Source organism: Cebus imitator, unplaced genomic scaffold (genome assembly GCF_001604975.1).
Source record: "Cebus imitator isolate Cc_AM_T3 unplaced genomic scaffold, Cebus_imitator-1.0 Scaffold76, whole genome shotgun sequence".
Taxonomy (NCBI): domain Eukaryota; kingdom Metazoa; phylum Chordata; class Mammalia; order Primates; family Cebidae; genus Cebus; species Cebus imitator.
The window spans coordinates 7,213,552-7,235,658 of NW_016107391.1; the positions used below are offsets into that span (position 1 = coordinate 7,213,552).

General features: G+C 38.8%; 1 protein-coding gene across 1 annotated transcript in view; it reads right to left on the reverse strand.

Moving 5' to 3' along the window:
- Nucleotides 1–854: 854 nt before the first annotated feature.
- The window catches only part of PCBD2 (pterin-4 alpha-carbinolamine dehydratase 2), a 49,330-nt gene continuing 28,077 nt past the window's right edge, over nucleotides 855–22,107 (reverse strand). The window contains exons 3-4 of the mRNA XM_017532354.2: nucleotides 2,672–2,752; nucleotides 855–1,221 (exon numbers count right to left, since the gene is read on the reverse strand). Of these exons, the coding sequence (XP_017387843.1) occupies nucleotides 1,126–1,221; nucleotides 2,672–2,752 (177 nt within the window). The 3' untranslated portion in view covers nucleotides 855–1,125. The remainder of the gene's footprint in view (nucleotides 1,222–2,671; nucleotides 2,753–22,107) is intronic.

The window sequence follows — 22,107 nt, forward strand, 5'->3', positions numbered from 1 at the left end:
ATAAGACCCCGTGTCAAAAAAAAAAAAAAAAAAAAAAAAAAAAAAACCTGTTATAGTGGCTGGGCACAATGGCTCACACCTGTAATTCCTGCACTTTGAGAGGCAGAGGTGGCAGGCTTGCTTGAGCCCGAGAGTTCAAGGCCAGCCTGGGCAACATGGGAGACCCCATCTCTACAAAAACTTTAAAAATTAGTCAGGCATGGTGGCACTTGCCTATAGTCCCAGCCACTCGGGAGACCGAGGAGGGAGAACTGCTTGAGCCCGGGAGGTTAAGCCTGCAGCGAACCGTGATCCTGCCACTGCACTCCAGCCTGGGCGGCAGAGCGAGACCCTATCTCAAACAAAACAAAACAAAACAAAACAAGAATTGTTACATAAGGTTAAAACCCACTATTTGTCGAGTTCATAATTCTTTTTCCACCTTACAACTATTCTCCAACACAAAGCATTTGTAAAGTCACCAAAATTGCTTGGATTTCAGCGTTACAAAATGTCTGAATACTCTCCATCCCAATTTCTCGAATTTAAGAATGCCACTTCTGGCAGGGCACAGTGGCTCATGTCTGTAATCCCAGCACTTTAGGAGGCTGAAGCAGGAGGATTATGAGGTCAGGAGATCGAGACCATCTGGCCAAGATGGTAAAACCCCGTCTCTATTAAAAATACAAAAATCAGCTGGGTGTGGTGGTACGAGCCTGTCGTCCCATCTATTCAAGAAGGCTGAGGCAGCAGAACCACTTAAACCCGGGAGGTGGAGGTTGCAGTTAGCTGAGATCGTGCCATTGCACTCCAGCCTGGGTGACAATGTGAGACTCTGTCTCAAAAAACAAAAGAATGCCACTTCTCTTTTTGAATATTATTAATATAATGGCTTTTATCTTAGGTATATGATTAGACAGCATGAAAAATACCTCCAGTTCAAGTTTAAATCATTTCGTATTTAAGCAATGATTTTACCAAATGTAGTATACAAAGGCAAACTAAATTTACACAACTTAAATTGTTATTTTTCTTTTTTTGCCTCTAGATATGATGCCTTAAGGACAACTCAATTTGTTCACATAAATTCCCTTCAATATACATTGCTAAGATATGTACAAGATTTTACATGGATTTTGGAAGAAATCACACAGAAGCAGCTGCTTTTTCAATAAACTTGGCCAGCTTCACATCTTTTTTGGTCAGTTCACCACAGTCATGGGAGGTGAGCGTTATCTGGACCTAAGAAAAAGAAATGCAGTTTTTAAAACTGAGCAGCAAATCATGGTTATTTTCCTTTGGCAGTTCAGAAGTCAGTCTATTATTCAACATTCATATTTGAGAATGGGGGATTCAATGATTTAGAAAATACTACATTATGAATAAGCAAAACATTTCCAAACCCCGGTGAACTCCAGGAGCAGTCTACACCAGGCCTGGCTCAACAGTCACCTTGAAATAAAAAGTTTTCTCACATCAAGCGGCAACGCAGCTGCCAGAATCTCAAATCTTGTTTCTTTAAATAAAAAGAGACTGAGGTTCCACCTGAACTCCCATTCCTTTAATTACACCAACTATTTTCAGGCCACTGAGAAAAACCAAGCTATCAAACGTTATATCTTAGCAGCAATGTTTAAAAACCGCATTTTGGCTGGGCACAGTGGCTCACACCTGTAATCCCAGCACTTTGGGAGGCCAAGGCAGGCGAATAACCTGAGTTCAGGAGTTTGAGACCAGCCTGGCCAACATGGTGAAACCCCGTCTGTACTAAAAATTACCCAGGCGTGGTAGTGCACACCTATGATCCCAGCTACTTGGGAGGCTGAGGCAGGCGAATCACTTGAACCTGGAGGCAGAGGTTTCAGTGAGCTGAGATGGCACCACTGTACTCCAGCCTGAGCAACAGAGCCAGACTCCATCTCAAAAAAAAAAAAAAAAAGCATATTTCCAAATTAAAGAAGTGGGGGTAAGGGATGGGATGCTGTTTCTTGATTAATTGATTAAAAAGTAAAAGTAAAATGGCAAGCAAAGAGAAGCAACTAGGAAAGAAAAGTGTAACCTGGTACCAAGGTGCTCTGAATTATTCTAAGTCATATGAGAATTGTGAAATTCTTCTTTTTCAAAGATTGTCTTAGAGAAGACTTCATAGAAATCTAGACGGTAAGACATTCCAAATGGCACAATCATAAAGGCGAGGACACTTCTGGAGGAACAAGGTTCATCTCATTGTGCCCCTCAAAACTTTATAGTCTGCCCTTTGTCTTAAATAAGGTCAGTTCCTACACAGCATACTGAATTTAAGTTTTCAAAGCACAGTTCTTGAGCAAATGTATTTCAATGAGAGAAATAAGGCCATATCTATCTCAGTTACTATCATTTCTTTCAATAATTTACCTTAAGTTTTGAAATGTATCAGCATGGCTGATATTCCAGTTTAATTCAGGAGCCTCATTTGGCCCAACTTTCTCATATTAGCATTAGAAGAAAGACAAGGATGAAAATAAAGAGCTTATTCATTGTTCTTAGGAGCAGGCCTGAAAATTTGTTACTAATTTGCAATAATACACAGGGATTCTGAGAGAAAGGATAAGCCTTTCTTAAGCACAATGACATTTAGCTGCACAAGATGACAAGAAAGAAGTTTCTTAAACTCCATAATTAAAGTGATTCCCAAATAAGGCAGTTTAGTTACCTTGTTATATACATTGAACCATTCCGGGTGATGATTCATCTTCTCTGCTTGTAGGGCAACTCGGGACATAAAGCCAAATGCCTGTATAAGATGAAGCCGAGAGTAATTACTGACATTGTCCTCTACCCTGAGCCTGAGAGACACAACAGAGCAATTCAACCAAATAAAGACATGCAAGGATCCTGAGGGAAGCTGGTGGAAACCCAGTATGAAAGGACTGCTCTCTGCAGGCCCGGGGGCATGGTGCAGCAGGACTGTGACCTACTGCTGGATGGTGAAAAACTATCGGGCTCAAGTAAACAAACCAGGGAATTGGTCTCACCCAGTGACCCGTCAGACTATTTAATTGTCCTCAGGATGAGACTCTACCAAACAGCACAGGAATAATTTCCCTTCAGCCCAGTGCTCTGGGTCTCACTACCTGGCTCCAAATATTAGGAGCGACTCTTCTTGCAGCTCTGTTCCTTTTGTTTTTAGTGATTGGGTTGCTAACTAAGGCAACCCACAAGACTATGGAAAAAGGTCTTCTGAGGGTGCCTTAAGCAAAAGCACCAGGAGAAATGAACAACTTTATCTCACCACCCAGGCAGGACAGGACCAAATAAAAGACTATTGGAACTTAGAGTGAAGCAGAACCCCGGCTTGCCTGCTTGGGTTCTTCCTGCTACTTGCCCCACACTGCCATTTCAAGGTGACAGTGCACCCACGTCAGGGCACAAGGCAAGCCAGGAAATGAGCAGAGGGCTGCAAACCCAGTCACACCACTAAGCGTGGACCGTGGGGCTCTGTCTTCATACTGCAGGGGGAGTGGAAACACTTTTGTTAAGCAGAAAGCAAACTTGTCTTGAGAAAAGGGAAAACAACTCATTTTTTGTTTGTTTGTTTTTAATTTTTTATGAGGGTTAACTGCAAACAACAGGAGAGTGTGTCTCTATTGTTCCAGAATGCAGAAATACTTGGTAAGACTCAGGGTAATGGCACATTAATTACAAAGTTAAGTAGAATTCACATGGCAATACCCATTACACCCACCTAAATAAATATTTAACTTCATTACCCCTATCCAGAAAAACCAATATGATGTTAGTTGAGCTATGTTTTTTGGATCACCAAATGACCTAAGTGTGCATTTCCCAGTTACAGTGAGAAATACAGAAGATGCCATTTTAAACAACTCTTTATCATTCACTATGGTACCTCTCTCAGAGCCAATTTTATTTGGGATAAAGATTTCCATGTTGACATTTAAGGCCTAAAGATTTCCATATAGGAAAGGGAGAAAGTTCAAGCAAAATCCATTCAACAACATATGAGATTACCTGTGGAAAAACAATATTCACTCAGCCCTTCTGATTTCATAATCCATTTCTCTAGACTATGTGAAAAGAAGGGACAAATCAGGTGTGAAATCCTGATTTTTGTTTTTATAGAGAGAGGGTCTCACTATACAGCCCAGGCTGGCAGAATGCAGTGGCTATTCACAGGTGCAATCATAGCTCACTGCAGCCTCAACCTCCTGAGCTCAAGGGATCACTCAAGGGATCCTCCTGCCTCAGCCTCCCAAGTAGCCACCACACCCATCCATGAAAGTCTGTTCTAATTATTCAAACATAAGAGTTAACCCATATTAAACAATGTATAAGGAGAATTTCTACACTGCCTATAATGCCTTATTCTTGTTTGGCATTAGAAGATGTACAAGACTAGCCAACATCACTGATAGACAGCAATACAATTGTTAAGGGCATGGTCTTTTGAGCCAGGGAGTCCTGGATTCAAATCCTGACTCTACTACTTAATTATCATGCAATAACCGTGAATATCAGTTTTCTTTTTTCTTTTTAAGACAGAGTCTCTCTCTGCTGCCCAGGCTGGAGTGCAGTGGGATGATCTCAGCTCACCACAGCCTTTGCCTCCCAGGTTCAAATGATTCTTCTCAGCCTCCCAAATAGCTGGGATAACAGGAGCACACCACCATGTCCAGCAAACGTTAATATTTTTAGTACAGACAGGGTTTTACCATGTTGGCCAGGCTGGTCTTAAACTCCTGGCCTGACGTGATCTGCCTGCCTCAGCCTCCCAAAGTGCTGGGAATACAGGCGTGAGCCACCATGCCTGGCCCTCTCAGTTTTCTTATAAGTAAAATGGGGATAACAATTTAAAAAGTCATGTGATTACATTCTAATAAACAATGAGATAGGTATATAAAGGTACTTAGCACAGCACTTGGTATAGAATAAAAGATGAATAATGGCACATACTGCTGTCACTTCTGCTTCTGGCCAAACTACACAAGATAAACTTTACAAAAAGCAATGAGCAGTGAAAAGCTCTCCATGGACTTGAGAATCTAAGAGTCTAGTTGTTGTCTCCCAGAAGAGTGGCTCTTTCCTTTTTCCAGTTGTCACGAATAGAGACTAGCAAATGTATACCAAACAAGCAGAAAATACACTGTGGAGTAATATCCTAATGCACACTGACTGGGGAAAGCAGCTTAATGGCAAGAAATTATGTGTGCACAATCACTGCCCAAGTTCTTACACCCTGTGGCCACAATTTCTTTGAACCATGTCATTCTAAAATGTCTAAAGTGATGCCTAGAATTCCTTGCCTTTTCCCATTAGCCAAGTGGATTGAGTGGATGATTGGAACATAGTTAGAAGTGGTCCTCAAATCTTTGACCACTGGCATGCCATCAGTACACTGGCTAAATCTATTCCATCATAGATATAAGGCTTGAAAGGAAACACACCCACAGCCTAAGAGGCATACTGATAAAAGGAAAAGCGTCTATCTACCACATCTACATACAATTAAAGAACTGTCAGACACATCAAAACACCCTCAAATTTGTATTTTCCTCAGCTTTGCACATTTCCCTTCAACTGTCACATAATATTTGCATTTAATAGAATACTACAAAGCCTGATAAACCATTTACACAGGATTTATTCCTAATTCTTCCTTAGGGAAAAGAATACTCAATCTGCTCTGGAAGCAAAAAGACAACTCCATAATCCTTCTTCCATATAACAGAATCAACCAATCCCCAAAATATTTATTTTTAAACCCACAAATTAAAAACATCTATCAAAATACACATTCAAATTAAAGAACTCTCCAAGGAATTTAGATGAGTGGATAAGAGAGAAAAAAGGCAACCCTCAAACTGAAAGTTTGATTATCTGGAATACAATGAAGAAGATACAATGCCAAACAGTTGACTTAGCAGATGGTGAGAAGCAACTGCTGCTTCTTTCAAAGATTTCTTTTTACAGCCTTAGCTACTTGCTTACGACAATTCCAGCTGAAATCATAAGGCTTTGAGCTAATTACAAGTCGGAAAAGCTAGAAACACCCAAAAGCTGAACAGACACCACTAACAACCCAGTAAGAGTCCCAAGAGGACAAGACCCAGAAAATGGACAAAATGAAATAGAAATCAACAAGAGTTTAGAAGAACTGGAAAAGAATAAATGTATAGGACAAAGGAGATCTAACATAAAGATCACTGTTGGCCGGGCACAGTGGCTCACGCCTGTAATCCCAGCACTTTGGGAGGCCGAGGCAGGCAGATCACCTGAGGTCAAGAGATCAAGACCCTCTTGGCCAACATGGTAAAACCCCGTCTCTAATAAAAATAGAAAAAGTAGCTGGGCGTGGTGGCGCGCACCTGTAGTCTCAGTTACTTGGGAGGCTGAGGCAGGAGAATCGCTAGAACCTAGGAGACAGAGGTTGCAGCGATCCCAGAACACACCACTGCACTCCAGCCCGGCAACAGAGTGAGACTCCATCTAAAAAAAAAAAAAAAAAAAAAAAGATCATTGTTGCTACTTAACTGAACAAAAAAACGAAAAACGAAACCCAGAAACCAAAAAATTGGAGTATAATTTAAGAAAAGTTTCTATGACACAGAATACTTGGGGATAAAAATTGGAAAAAAAAGAAATTAAGTTTTCCAAAAATAAAGAGTTTAAGTCTGTAAATTGTAAGAATTCAGTCTCATATATATATTATATATATATATTTATATAATATAAATATATATTATATATTATATATATATAATATATATTTACATATATATTATATTTTACATTATATATAATATTTACATATATTTATATTATATTTATTATATTGTAAATATGTATTAGATAATTATATATATTTATATATTTTTTACATATATATACATATATAATATATATATTTTTCTCCTTTGTCCTATACATTTATTCTTTTCTAGTTCTTCTAAACTCTTGTTGATTTCTATTTCATATATATATATATATATATATACATATATATATAAAAATATTCTAGCAGAGTTAAACTTGGAAGATTAAAAAATCCTTTTGGCATCTAATCAAATAGATCAATTGATCTACAAGGATGAAAAGAATCTGGCTGGGCATGGTGGCTCATGCCTGTAAGCCCAGCACTTTGGAAGGCAGAGACAGGCGGATCACTTGGGGTCAGGATTCAAGACCAGCCTGGCCAATATGGCAAAACCCCATCTCTACTGAAAACACAAAAATTAGCCAGATGTGGCAGTACACGCCTGGACTTCCAGCTACTTAGGAGGCTGAAGCAGAAGAACTGCTTGAACCTGGGAGGCAGAGGCTGCAGTGAGCCAAGATTGCTCCACTGCACTCCAGCCTAGGCGACAGAGCAAAACCGTCTCAAAAAAAAAAAAAAAATCTGCTGACTCCAAACAGTCACATGTCAACATTCAACTTTACAAGTCAGAGGAGCAATGCCTACAGAAACTTTAGGAAATGAAAGTTGAAAACCAATAATTTTATACCCAGCTAAGCTCTAAGGATACATTTAAAACAATTGTGGGAATTACAGTTACAGGATGGAATGCAAATGTTATAAACTATTAAAGGAGTTTAAAAGAGAAAGGACAACATGAGGAAGGTACATAAAAATAAACAAAATATTTGAAAGATGAAAGATCAAGTTAGAGACATAAGTATATTTAAATGTGTAAAACCTAAGTACTAAGGCTGGGCACAGTGGTTCATGCCTGTAATCCCAGTGCTTTGGGAGTCCAAGGTAGAAGAATTGCTTAAGGCTTGAAGCTCAAGACAAGCTTGGGAAACATAATGAGACCCCATTTCTACAAAAAAATTTTTTTAATTAGCTGGGCATGGTGGCATACACCTGTGGTCCTAGCTACTTGGGAGGCTGAGGTGGCAGGATCCATTGAGCACAGGGATCTGATGCTGCAGTGAGCTATGATCATACCCAACTGCACACCAACCTGGGTGACAGAGCAAAACTGTGTATCTGATTAATTAATTAATTAAACATAAGCACTAGAACTGAAAAATAATATAAACTAAAATTAAATAGTGAATGAAAAGTAGGAAAAAACATTATTTCAATATTGCTTTACAGGGGGACCACAAATGCTATCTAAAGAAATAGAGGACTATATTTCCTTTTTTTATTGTTATTGAGATGGAGTCTCTCTCTGCTGCCCAGGCTAGAGTGCAGCGGCACAATCTCAGCTCACTGCAACCTCTACCTCCTAGGTTCAAGCAGTTCTCCTGCCTCAGCCTCCCAAATAGCTAAGATTATAGGCACATGCCATCACACCTAATTTTTTTTTTTGTATTTTTAGTAAAGACAGGATTTTGCCATGTTGGCCCAGCTGGTCTCAAACTCCTGACCTCAGGTGATCTGCTTGCCCCAGCTTCCCAAAGAGCTGTGATTACAGGTGTGAGCCACAATGCCCAGCCAGAAATAGAGGACTATATTTTCTGTGTAAAATTATAGGTATATAATTTTATAGGGTCTTATAGATACTATAAATAGGTATAATAGTACAGAGAGATATATATAATATATATAGGTATTATATAGGTGTACTATATACCATATTATCCATAAGATATTATCAAATTATATATCTACATATAGTTATAATAGTATCCACAAGAATCAAAATAAAAATATAAACACTCCCAATTAAGTAAAGAAAAACACAATTAAAATGAAACAATGAAAACAGAGTCCATATCATAACTTAAAATAAGGAAGAGGCTGGGCGCGTTGGTTCACACCTGTAATCCCAGCACTTTGGGAGACCAAGGCAGGCAGATCACCTGAAGTTAGGAGTTCAAGACCAGCCTGACCAAGATGGTGAAACCCTGCCTCTAAAAATAAAAATAAAAAATAAGGAAGAAAAAAGTATTTTGGTTCTGCCATGTTTTATAAGACTAAACCTATCTGTCCAAACAATAAATGTAAAGGACCTAAATCCAACCAATCAAAATAGAGAAAACTTTCACATTGGATCACAAAGCAAAATTCAATCATTAAAAATAAAAGCATATAGAAAAATGCAAAAAAAAAAAACTTTTTAATAAATTATATTGGACAGGCTGATTAAGAGCAAAACATTTAAAAGCCCTGAAGAAGGGTAATTTGCATTTACAAATTTGCATCCACCAATGAAGATTAAATAATTATGAATATACTACAAATAATAACATGGCATTTAATAAGGCCGATGCTGTAGGAAATGTAAATAGAAACATTTATAGTTGGAGACTTTAATTCATTTTTTTTAAAGAGACAGGGTCTTGCTCTGTCTCCCAGGCTGGAATGCAGTGGCACCAATATAGCTTACTGCAACCTTGAACTCCTGGGCTCAAGGGATCCATCCTATCTCAGCCTCCCAAGTAGCTAAGACTACAGGCAAGCACCATTATGCCTAGCTAATTTTTTTTTTTATTTTTGTAGAAATGGGGTCTTGTTATGTTGCCCAGTCTGGTCTTGAACTCCTGGCCTCAAGCAATCTTCCAACCTCAGCCTCTAAACCTATAAGTAAACCTGTAAGTGCCCGCCCGGATTACAGGTGAGCGCCACTGCACTTAGCCTAACTTACATCTCTTAACTCATGACAGATTAGACAAACAAACCTAACTTTAAAGGTATAGCTAATTGCTATATTTTAAACTCTAAAAACTGAGAACAACACTTTTAAAGTGCTTATCAAACATTCACAGAAATTAAACATATACTAGTTCAAAAAGAAAATCTCAATCAATTCCAAAAAGTAGAAATAGTACTGACAACGTTCTCTGGAATGCTGATAGACAGGAATAGATGCACCCTTCCTTAATATGATAGAATATATTCTCAGTCCAAAGGCAGCATCCCTTTTTTAGCTTCATTCTTTATAGGGAAACACGAGAATTCCCACTAAAGTGAAGAATAAGACCAAAAAAAGTCAACAGCCTTCTTATACAACCAACCAATTAGAAAATATACCAGAGAAAAGAAAAAATTTTTAAATGGCACCGAAAAACAATCTAGAAGTAACTTGACAAGAAATTTATAAATTCTATTTGCAGAAAACTTTAAACTACTACTAAGAAATAGATAAATCTTACTACATTAAAATTTTTTGTGTTGCAGGAAAAAGATAGGCAAAAAAAATATTCCATATGGTAATAAAATCCAACACACAAAATCAAAAGACAAACAACAAATTGTATGTGCAGCATATACTTCCTTAGCATATAAAAAGCTCCTACATATTAATAAGAAGGAGACCAACCACCCAGCATTTTTTTTTTTTCTGAGACAGTGTCTCACTCTGTCACCCAGGCTAGAGTGCAGTGGAACAATCTTGGCTAACTGCAACCTCCACCTCCCAGGTTCAGACAATTCTTCTGCCTCAGCCTCCAGAGTAGCTGGGACTCTAAAGGCATGTGCCACCATGCTCAGCTAATTTTTGTATTTCTAGTAGAGACAGGGTTTCACCATATTGGCCAGGCTGGTCTCAAACACCTGACCTCGTGATCCACCCACCTCAACCTCCCAACGTGCTGGGATTATAGGTGTGAGCCACCACACCCAGCCCCAGTATATTTTCAAATGGGCAAAGGTCATAATACAGATAACAGAAAAGAAATTCAAATGGTTCTGAAATATAAAAGCTGCTCAATTTCAATCATGGTAGGCATAAATTTAAAACTAAGTTAAACCATTAGTTTGACAAAAATCAAAAAATTTGCTAATATTCTGTTAGTGAAGATATAGAAGAAAAGGTATTCTCATATACTACTGGTGAATATAAGTTGATGTAATCATCATCAACTTATATTGATGATGGCAATCTGACAGTATCTGTCATCATTGAAAATGTCCATGCCTTTAGACCAAATAATTCTACTTCTAGGAATTTGACCCGTAGACACACTCATAAATTACAACAAAGGTCATTGTGGCACTGCCTGTAATAGCTATAGACTTGAAAGAGCAAAATTTCTATCAATAGGGAACTGATTAGAAAGATTATGGTACATTTATACACTGGAATACTATGCAGCCATTCAGCAGAGCAAGGAAACCATTTATCCGTGGACATGGAAGTTCCTCTAAGATACATTACTAAATGGAAAAAAAAAAATGCATAACAATAGTTCATGAATCACATAAAAAGGAAAAAAAAAGAAACTATATGCTTGTCATGCATTAATATCTCTGGAAGGATATACAAAAATGATGGGGGCAATGGTGAATGATGAGGAAAGTGGAGAGTGGCAACTGGATAGTTGAGAATCATGAACAGGAAGACTTACTATATTATTTGGTACCTGTTGAATTTGTACCATGTGTATACCCGATCTATTTTTTTAAAATTTGGTTGGGAAATAATGAACAAGCCATGTAAATGAAGTTCCCACTGTAAAGGGAGCTGGGATTCTTTAATGTACATAACCTGGTTCGTATTAAAATATTTTGGCTCATGTTAACTTCTTAACATATGCCTACCTGTTTGGGTGGGTTTTTAGTGCCAATTTACAGCATAGTTTGTCTATGAGCCATGTTCTGTTGAGCCACGGCCATTTCAAACAAACATATGGCCAACAAATAACATATAATGGCTGATAATAGTTTCAGTCTTTTCTCCATTGCAAATTACAAACATTTTATGAACAAGTCAATGAATGTATGATGAAGTATGACTTTTTAAGTTACTCTGCCATTTTAAGGAATGTAAGCATTACAATCACAGTAAATTGGACCAATGAAGTTTGTCATTTGGAAATCTCCAAACCATCAGCAATTAAAGACTTTTCCATGAACCCCAAATCAAGTATTCTTTGGAAACTTTAATGTTTCTTAAAGTTCCTTTTGTTTCATTTTATTCCATGCAACTATGAAAGACTATCAGATTCACAAAACCAAGACAAAAATCCTGCATCAATCTGTGAAATGTTTAACAGCACCCTGAATTTAAAATGCACCTTCAGTCAAATAACATGTATGATTTATTAAAGTTCTAAGACTTCTAGCACATATTTACAATACAAATCTTTCATTACTCAGAGTAATTCTCTTTGATATACATTCTTTAAATCAGCTGCCTTTTATATTTTGATTATAGACTATTTTAATTATGCACTAAAAAAGAACATATCTCCCACTAAGAAAATGAGCACCAGCTACTCCAAAGTAATTTCCCCAGTACAATCTCCATTAAGCCTCTAAATACTTCCTTTACTAATTCAATGAATTAGACCTCTATTGTTTATGAATCACCATTATGTTTGTAGGCCTATAACCCTTCTTTTATAAAACACAATTGCTATGGAAGGAAATGATATTTATGTCTGATTAGAAATGAAAACACTATTATATAAATCAGTTTGGGCATTTCTTCACGTCTTGAAACATGATCAGCAATTTACTCTAATTGGTGATCAAGGAAACTATCTTGTGATCAATTAAAGTAATTACCAGATTCCGGCAACACAACCTACCTTAATTTCAGCTAGAGTCTGCACTTCTTCAACTTTAATTAAAAATAATGAAAATTATTAAGCAAAATGCAAGGCAAGATCATTGCCAAGCACGCACATGTCATAGGACAGGACCTTCCCCTGGTGCTGGTGACTTATCAATCACATAAACACTGTCTAGTGCACCAAGGAAAGGCGTTCTTTGCCACAGAACATGATACATGTCTCACCAAGACGTTCACGTGGAAAACACTGTTCACTGTTCTAGCCACCACAAAGGAAACGTCAGATTTTAATTTGTAGGCAACACAAGAATATTCCCAACTAAATTGTGAGGAACAGGTCCAACCAAAGATGTTTTTTTCCTCTGGACAGTCAGACACATTTTCAGCACACTGGTCAACTGGGTTCAATTCCCAGCTCTGCTATTCACCAGCTATGTGACCTCAGAAAAGTTACTTAACTTTTGAAACGAGTTTCAGTTTCCCCATACGTAAAAGGAGCTAATTCATGCAATATATTTTACAGTATGCCTGGCACTCTATTAAGCACCCGGTTAATGCTAGTGATTATTATCATCATCAACAACACTTTGATATTATAGTGTCTGTGGGCTGGAAAGGAAGAATTCCTTTCCAAACCTAGCAGAAGACCAATTTGAAGGCCAAAGAAATTCACCTTTACAAGGCTCAGAAAACCAGAAACATCTTTCGCACTGTTTCTCTGAGTGGGTGTCGGCATGGGAAGATTTCCTTGCGGAACTGGCAATCTCTCAGTGAGCATCTCAGCCAAACAGGTGACTCATGTCTCCCTGAGGAAGTGGGGCTAAAGGCCTGCTGAGGACCATTCCCTCTGCAGTCCCTTGTGTGTCTGGGGGCAGACACAACTCCCACCAATCCTGAGCCACTAGTCTACCTGCCATCTAGTTGATCCGCCACAGAGCTCAACATTTCCAATAACTCAGGCCAAGAATATCCAACTATGAAATTAAAACTGGCTTCTCCAGGCACTGAAGACAATGTCCATAAGCTACTGAAAAAGCCGCCTGCTCTACCAGGCCCCAGATGAAATGAGTTCCCCCTTAGCTCGTGGTAATAAGTACATTTTTTAAATGTCACTGAACAGGTCACCACCTGTGAGGAGGCTCACTTCTAAACATTGCTTTCAAAAGCTGTGTTCATACTGTAGCATTTTAGAGCTTTTTAAAAAAAGTTTTAAGTCACCATTCTTGGCAATTACTGTTATATCCTACACAGCCAATTGGAAAAATAAGGCAGTGAAACAATTTTCTTTTGCAGAATTAGAACTTATCAATACGTTAGTAAATTTCTACTGAATTCCCAGGCTAGGAAAACTCCTCTTGGATAGGAGTATGCTAATATAAATCCACTCTTCTCCAGGCGGCAGGGTTTCCATCCGCAAAAACACCTCTACACACGAGTTTATCAAAGGGCCCTTCATTTCTGTGCCACTTTTAGTGAAAGTTCTGTAACTAGATAGAGTTCACACAGCTAATGTATGCCAAAAACACATTCTGGCCAAGGTGATCACTAGCTAAGAGTATCTTTTCCCTGAAAAGATATTCCTCATTTCCATATTCCTCTGCACCTAAGTTTAAATTCATTTTTCCATATCTTCATCAGCTGCCACTGGGCAGACCAATTGCCCAGTCTGATTAGCTCTTTCTTAAATTTCTTGCAATCTTTGAGTTTTGCTGTCTCAGAATCAGCACATTTCACCAGCTTTTTACCCATTCTTTTCTCCTAAAGCAAACCGAAGCACTGGTTTTAAAACCACCCCAAGAGAAGCCCCTTACCAGAGTTCCCTAGTGTCAAAATAACTTGTGATGCTCTGCAATTGACTGGGGCTGTTCATTATTGCCAATCAGCTGCCTCAGAAAAGTCCTGTTGGAGGTTTTCTTCCCTAATCCACTGCTAATCCTTAGGAGGTGACAGGTATTGCAAAGACTACCAAAGTTTAATTAGTTTTCTTTCGGCAATCCTTTTAAAAATTGAATTTAAGCTCCTCGGTAATGTCATCATTATAAAAATTCAACTTCATATAAAAAAATGACCATAGGCTTCAATTTTGTGCTTCCAAACCACTAAGAGACATAAAGTACCTGGCCAAATACATTTTTAAAAATTGAGGCCAGGTGTGGTGGCTCATGCCTGTAATCTCAGCACTTTGGGAGGCCGAGGTGGCCAGGTCGCTTGAGGTCAGGAGTTCGAGACCAGTCTGACCAACATGGAGAAACCCCGACTCTACTAAAAATACAGAATTAGCCAGGCACAGTGGCACATACCTGTAATCCCAGCTACTCAGAAGGCTGAGGCAGGATAATTGCTTGAATCCAGGAGGCAGAGGTTGTGGTGAGCCGAGATCGCACCACTGCACTCTAGCCTGGGTAACAAGAGCGAAACTCCATCTCAAAAAAAAAAAATTGAATAGTATACAAAATGATAGTCTACTCCCTAACTTTTCTTCTTTATAATCAACTGGCTCCTATAAAGAGATATAACTACTACTAACACTACATAATTCCAGATTACATATGACATGAAACTGTCTTGCCCTATTACTGCAATAAAAAGAACCACTATGGATCTACTTTTAAAGAGAGAGAGAGAGAAAAGGCAAAAGGGCTTCTGCTGAAACTGGGATGTATTAAGCTAAAAGTCAAGATCCTACAACAGTAACCAAAAGGGTGGAGGAAGAGAACAAGTGCTCTGGGCGGAAAGAATGCCCACTCCCTCATCATCTGTGGGGCAGCCACAGCGACTCAAAAAATATTTTAAGTAAACAAAGCAACATCTAAGTTTGGCTTAATGTACAGTAAATACCTTTTCTTTCCTTTTTTTTTTTTTTTTTTTTTTTTTTTTTTTTTTTTTTTTTTTTTTTTTTTTTTTTTTTTTTTTTTTTTTGAGACAGAGTCTTGCTCTGTCGCCCAGGACAGAGTGCAGTGGCATAATCTCGGCTCACTGCAAACTCTGCCTCCTGGGTTCAAGTGATTCTCCTGCCTCGGCCTCTCCAGCAGCTGGGATTACAGGCACCCACCACCACGCCCAGCTAATTTTTTGTATTTTAGTAGAGACAGGGTTTCACTGTGTGATCCGCCCACCTGAGCCTCCCAAAGTGCTGGGATTACAGGCATGAGCCACTGCGCCTGGCCAGTAAATACATTTCCTATAAGCAGTATACATTTTGTAAAATATAGTATCATCCCATTTCACATCACAAAATATCTGATAGTCTAAAGCAGTTGCACATTAATGAAAATCGTGTTTATCCCTTTTTTTTTTTTTTAGATAGTGTCTCACTCTGTAGCCCAGGCTGGAGTACAGTGGCGCAATCTCGGCTCACTGCAACCTCCGCCTCCTGGGTCCCAGTTCAAACAATTCTCCTACCTCAGCCTCCCAAGTAGCTGGGATTACAGGTATGAGCCACCACGCCCAGCTAATTTTGGTATTTTTTATTAGAGATGGGGTTTCACCATGTTGGCCAGTCTAGTCTTGAACTCCTGACCTTGTAAATCCGCCCTGCCTCAGCCTCCCAAAGTGCTAGGATTACAGGTGTGAGCCACCATGCCCAGCCATGTTTATTATTTCTTTTGCTTATTTTAAAACTGGGAATCAATTCCCCTTCTAGGAGTTTTTAAACTACAGTTTCTGCAACATTTGCTAATATTTTCTTCAAAAAAAGTACATCATCCAAATACTGGAGCCTGACTAGACATCCTGGTAGCTCCACAGAGGACCTGCAGTGATAGATGGCAGCAATGTGTCCCTGGAAGAAAAAAGCCTGCCAGAGCCATGTTTCAGAAAACTATGTCAAGTAAGAAGCCCAGCAAAGAGACCATCTCATAAGTTGTCTGTATTTGTTTCAAAAGGTACACACAGGTTGCAAACTTGGAATAGTCCCTGAACCTGTCAGAGTCTTCAGACATCAAGATGAAGGAAACCACAAATATATTCAGGATTTATCCTCAACCTGTTGTTTTTCTCTCCTTAAGCCTACCCAACCTATAAGGTTCTTTAAGTAGCCAACCTATAAGAGTAGGCTTAAGAAGAGAAACATTCCTACCCTTACAGATGGAAAGTAGGGATTTTTTGTTTTTGTGTTTTAAACAATCTTATTTAAGTATATTGTTTATTTAATAGTAATTTTAATTATTTATTAAGCCGGGCGCGGTGGCTCAAGCCTGTAGTCCCAGCACTTTGGGAGGCCGAGGCAGGTGGATCACGAGGTCAAGAGATCAAGACCATCCTGGTCAACATGGTGAAACCCCGTCTCTACTAAAAATACAAAAAATTAGCTAGGCATGGTGGCGCGTGCCTGTAATCCCAGCTACTCAGGAGGCTGAGGCAGGAGAATTGCCTGAACCCAGGAGGCGGAGGTTGCAGTGAGCCGAGATCGCGCCATTGCACTCCAGCCTGGGTAACAAGAGTGAAACTCCGTCCCAAAAAAAAAAAAAAAAATTATTTATTAAAGAAAATCTCAGCGCTTATAGCCACACAGAAAGTAAAGTAAGCTTAACACTTACCCTATTTTGGGTATTAAAGACAAAGTCTGGTGGGTGGTATCATCACATCCTGAAAAATTCTAATCCTAGCTATGTTTCATTCTATGGCCTTCAGTAAATCCTAAACCTCTCTTGCCTCTACTAGTCTGTAAATCTGAGGCTCTACTACTTCTTAACATGTCTATTGGGTGTGAGGAGGTCTCACAAAAATGCACAGAGTGCTTTGCATAGAAAATGTGCTTCTTTGGGCACTGAAGAGGTTCCAATTTGCTTGAATCATACATAAAGTAATTTTACACCACTTCTTTAAAATCTAGATAATTTGTTCTGTGTGGCTAAACTTAGCTGCATCTTGAGTATAAATGAAAAATTTTAAGTCTGTCAAAATTTCACAAATTATGCCAGAAACTCAGAAAACACCAGTGAAGAGAGGAAACATGTAAAATACATTCTTAAGTCCATTTTTTCAGCATTTCTATATAAATTATCTTAATTTCAGCTGTTGATCTAGGAAGTTTCTGGAGGGGTTGGCTTTTTTAATATATGTAATTCACAATACCTGAAAGAAAGAAAAATGGCTTGTTTTCCTGAGTGTATATAAACAAGACCATTTGTTTTCTCCTCCTCAGAGCAGGCCCCCATTCTGTTCCACCACAGAGCAATCACCTTCTCTGTGCAGGTAGGGCTGACGGGCAGGCAGCACACAGCAAAGCTCCATCTTTGCAAAGACTGCACAGCTCATTTGCAATCCCATCAGAGGAAAGTCATGCAATGGGCTCTAAAACATCGGGGCAAAAAAAGCACACTGCTGGAGCGGAGGTGCGCTGCCATTTGATGCAACTGCTACAGGGAAATTCCTCCCTTTTGTTTTTAAAAGTTTACCATTTCATACCTTATGCAAATCATACTTTATATATTAAGCAATAATATTTGAGACATACTCAAGTCAAATTAAAGGCTTCAATAGCCTTGCCAAAAGCACTGTGATTTTCCTATAAAAAATTATTCCAATTTGTTGATCTTACATAGGATGAAACATACTGTAACAATCTTCATAATTTATGTCCTGTTGGGACACAATGATTTAAAGTAACATAATACAGAGCTGCATCACAGCTAATCTAAACCACCTGACCAGATAAACACCAGCTTCCCTTCTCTCTTCAGCAAGGGCATTTCTGTTTATTGTCATATCATTTCCTCATTCTAGGAACATGCAGAATAAATGCAGCCAACCTACATTTCAGTGGGAGGCTGAGCCGGTCTTTCCCATGTCAGGAGGTTTGTGAGCCCACAGGTACCAGTACAATGTCAAGGGTTTATAAGATAGAAAACAATACAAGAATTCCACCCTCAAAATCACTTACAGCGAAGCAAATATGGATTCAGCCAGTACAATCTGGACCAGGTGTGGTGTTATAAACCACAGTCTTTTGGTTGTTGTTTTTAGGGGGTTTTTTAAATGTCATTGAAGAGGTAATTCTTTAAAACAAATTACAGGGCTTACTATGAGCCAAATTTTTATAACTGCTTCAATCATGCCTCATGCCATGCTCACAGGCACTCATGATCTGATTCACCAAACTGAAATGCCTATGTTAACCAATGTCTCTTAGGAGTGAGGAATCTCAGTAGAAGAAAAAGACAAAGAGCACACCATGGCATTTCTGGTGTACAACTGCATAGTCAGATTTCAAATTGCACGGTTTCTCCAAGGTCCTAATCCCTTCACTCTCCTCACATATGCAAAGCCTTACTAGGCACAGGGAGGTTTTTAGGGGAACTTAAGGGAAGGGTTTAAAGTTTCAATTGTGAAAGAAAAAGTGCAGGAACACATGTGCATTCGGCAGATAACAATTCACTGAAAATATTTTAAATCAAAACAAAACGCCTGTCTGACCAAATTTTTATAAACTTGGTTGGGGAAGAGGAAAACAATTTTTTAAGGGTGGTTTCAAATATTGCTTTCTGCTGTTGCTGAGAATTTTCAAAGCTTTTCATGCTCCATTGGAAATGGCTTTGCTTCACAAACTGTTCTGGTAGGTCCTGCCAAAGAAATGGTCTGATACACTTTGTTACAAGTTTATCAATTTGCTTACCCAGGGAAATATATATAATTATCTTTGCCCGTAAAGACCAGTGTAAAATAGGATCCCACCACTGAAAGCGATGAGATTACTACAACACAAGTGGATGAGACAGGACTAGTGGACCAGGCGTTTGCTCCCCAGCCCCAGCTCCACTGCAGTCCACACTGCATCTGGTGGACTGGTCCCAGAAGGCACAGAACCTATGACAACTGGACCAACACCATTTTTCAGTCTCTTGTGGGTCTCTGTACAGGAACGGAGACAGCAAGTAGTGACATTTCTGTCACAACTGGAGCCTTCTGATTCAGGAAATTACAGGGAAAATATAAAAGTATCCTTTCCAGGCAACAGACATTCAGTAACTTGGGTCTGAACTTGACACCATGAGCATTTGTAAAAGTTTAAGGTAGTAGATTACAAATCTGCAGTACTGGCAGCATTCTGAGTTAGTGTTATCAACAGTGACTTTTCCTTAAAAGTGATTATTTTTTGTCCTAAAGCTCTCGTAACCTAGACTGAGGCCCCACTTGCTAATTCATGTTTCCATGATCTTTACACCTTATGTATACCGTCCCCAGTTTTCTTTTTCGTTGTTTTTTTTGCTTTCTTTCTTTTTGGTTTCTTCTTTTTTTTTTTTTTTTTTTTTTTTNAATAGATACTGCTCTTTCAACTGCTGAAACTTAGTGAGGCAGCAGTGCTAAGCTTTCCCACAAGGCCACAAACTCCCACAGGGCAAGAGCTGTGTTTTTTTTATTTTCCATCCCCAGTTTTCAAAACCACTTCAAAATCAGCTTTGGACACTGCTCTGAAGTCACAAAGGCTTAGGTTGCCATGGGTTACTATGGCCTCATGCATGGTGACAAAGAGCCTGTCCCTAGGCTGTAATGTGAACGCCATCAAGCCCAGACCTTCTCACAATCCTGGCTTTTCATTTTTATTAATCTGTGTACCAGAAGTTATCCCAGCAATTCCATTTCTGGATTTATACCGTATGGAAACTCTTACACTTATGCACAAGGAGACACAGGATGCTTGTTATAGAACTGACAGTAATAAAAACCGAGAGGGTAAGTAAGTATCAGTAAGGAAACTGATAAATTATAGTTCATTTATTTATTTATTTTATTTGCAAAGGAATAGGACATTTTAAAAATATATTTACTGTATCAGAAACAGTGCAATACGATGGAAAGAGCATCAGACCAGGAATCCAAAATCTGGGCTCTCTCTCAACCCAGACCTTTAGCAAGCTATCTGACTTGGCTGCGCTGCGTTTCCCAGCTAGGTAAGATGAGATGACATGAACCAATCACACAGCACAGTGCCCTTACATACGCAGTAATGTTCAATTTTTTAATAACAATATTATCGTCTAGTATACACAAGGAACAGGATATCTCTGATTACTTTCTATTTCATTATTAATCATAAATTTTTATTTTCATCATTTACATGGCAACACTTGAGTAGCTTCTTTTCTGATCAAGTAGCACCTTCTGAACCTAACTTGATTCTTGCTGACTATGGATGTGAGTGTATCTCAGCGCCATTATTCTGACTATTGATTCTCATTGTTCAGTTCTAGGGACCAACAAGAGGAGGGTAAAATATAATAAGCATTTGAAAAATAACTGCTCTGGACCAGGCACTCACTCAACCCCGGGAACAGGTTTATCATTCCTATTTTACAGAGGAGACAACTGAGGCTCTGAGAGGTTCAATCACTTGCCCAGAGTCCTGCATCTCATAAAAAGTGAGGCTGGGATGCAAATTCAAGTCCCAGATGTCCAGCTCCACAGCCTCTTTGTGTGCATATTTAGGTCAAGTCCCTGATGTCAGATTATACTTTTTCCATTTTTTTTCTTTTACTTAAAAGTAAATTTTAGCAATAATAAGTTTCCTATAATCTTTATTTTTTAAATTTAATTATAGACATAAAGTGTAACAGGTTTCAGAAAAAGAAAAAATTATTATAGTTTTTTTCCCTGTGCCATTTTTTCCAAAATTGTTATAATATTCATTTAATTGTGTATCCTGAACCACTGTATAACATTAAAACATCCTGCTCATTCTCCATGTGGCACCATGGTTTTCTTTACCTATTTTTAGAAGCTTCACAATCTCACATAGAGCGAGTAGCTGTCTCTTTTAGAAACCACTTTATGGTTTCATGTAGAAGAGAGACATGTATGCCAAATATATCTTTTAAAGCCAGGCCTTCTGAATATAAAGATTCTTTAAACACTCTACTAATATACATTGCAGAGTTTCCGGAGCAAAATTAAAAGGGCAATTCTATACTTGGGGATTTATGGAATAAATGAGGGTTTTTTTGTTTTGTTTTGTTTTTACAAGATCCGATGGTTTTATAATAAATGAGGTTTTTAAAAGTTTCTTTCTTCAACTCCCAGTGGAAACATTAAATAATATGATAAAGTCCTATTTAGTTGAGCACCTATTAAAGCAACCAATTAATTCAGGTATTCAGTCTAGTGTGCCAAAACAATGACAATTAAACCTGTCAGAACAAATAATCTATCTACCAAACCTGAAATGGCAAGAACCTCATCATCAGACCCTCCAAGGTGCAGGCAGCGTGTACTGTGAAAAGATTCTAAAAGTAGACTTCTCAGGAACCAAGTTTTTTTTTTGTTTTTGTTTTTTTGTTTTTTTGAGACACAGCTATTGCCGAGGCTGGATCTACTGCAATGCATGATCTCGGCTCACTGCAATCTCTGACTCCCTAGTTGAAGCAATTCTCCTGCCTCAGCCTCCCGAGTAGCCGGGATTACAGGCATGTGCCACCACGCCCAGCTAATTGTTGTATTTGGTAAAGAAAGGGTTTCACCATGTTGGCCAGGATGGTCTAAATCTCCTGACCTCGTGGTCCACTCACCTTTGCCTCCTAAAGTGCTGGGGTTACAGGCATGAGCCACCATGTCCAGCCAGGAACCAAGTTCTTATGCTCAAAATACTTCTTCCCATCACACATGTCTTTGTGGACATGCTACTCAACCTCCACACTCAGCCCCTGCACTTGTCCAGAAGAGGGCC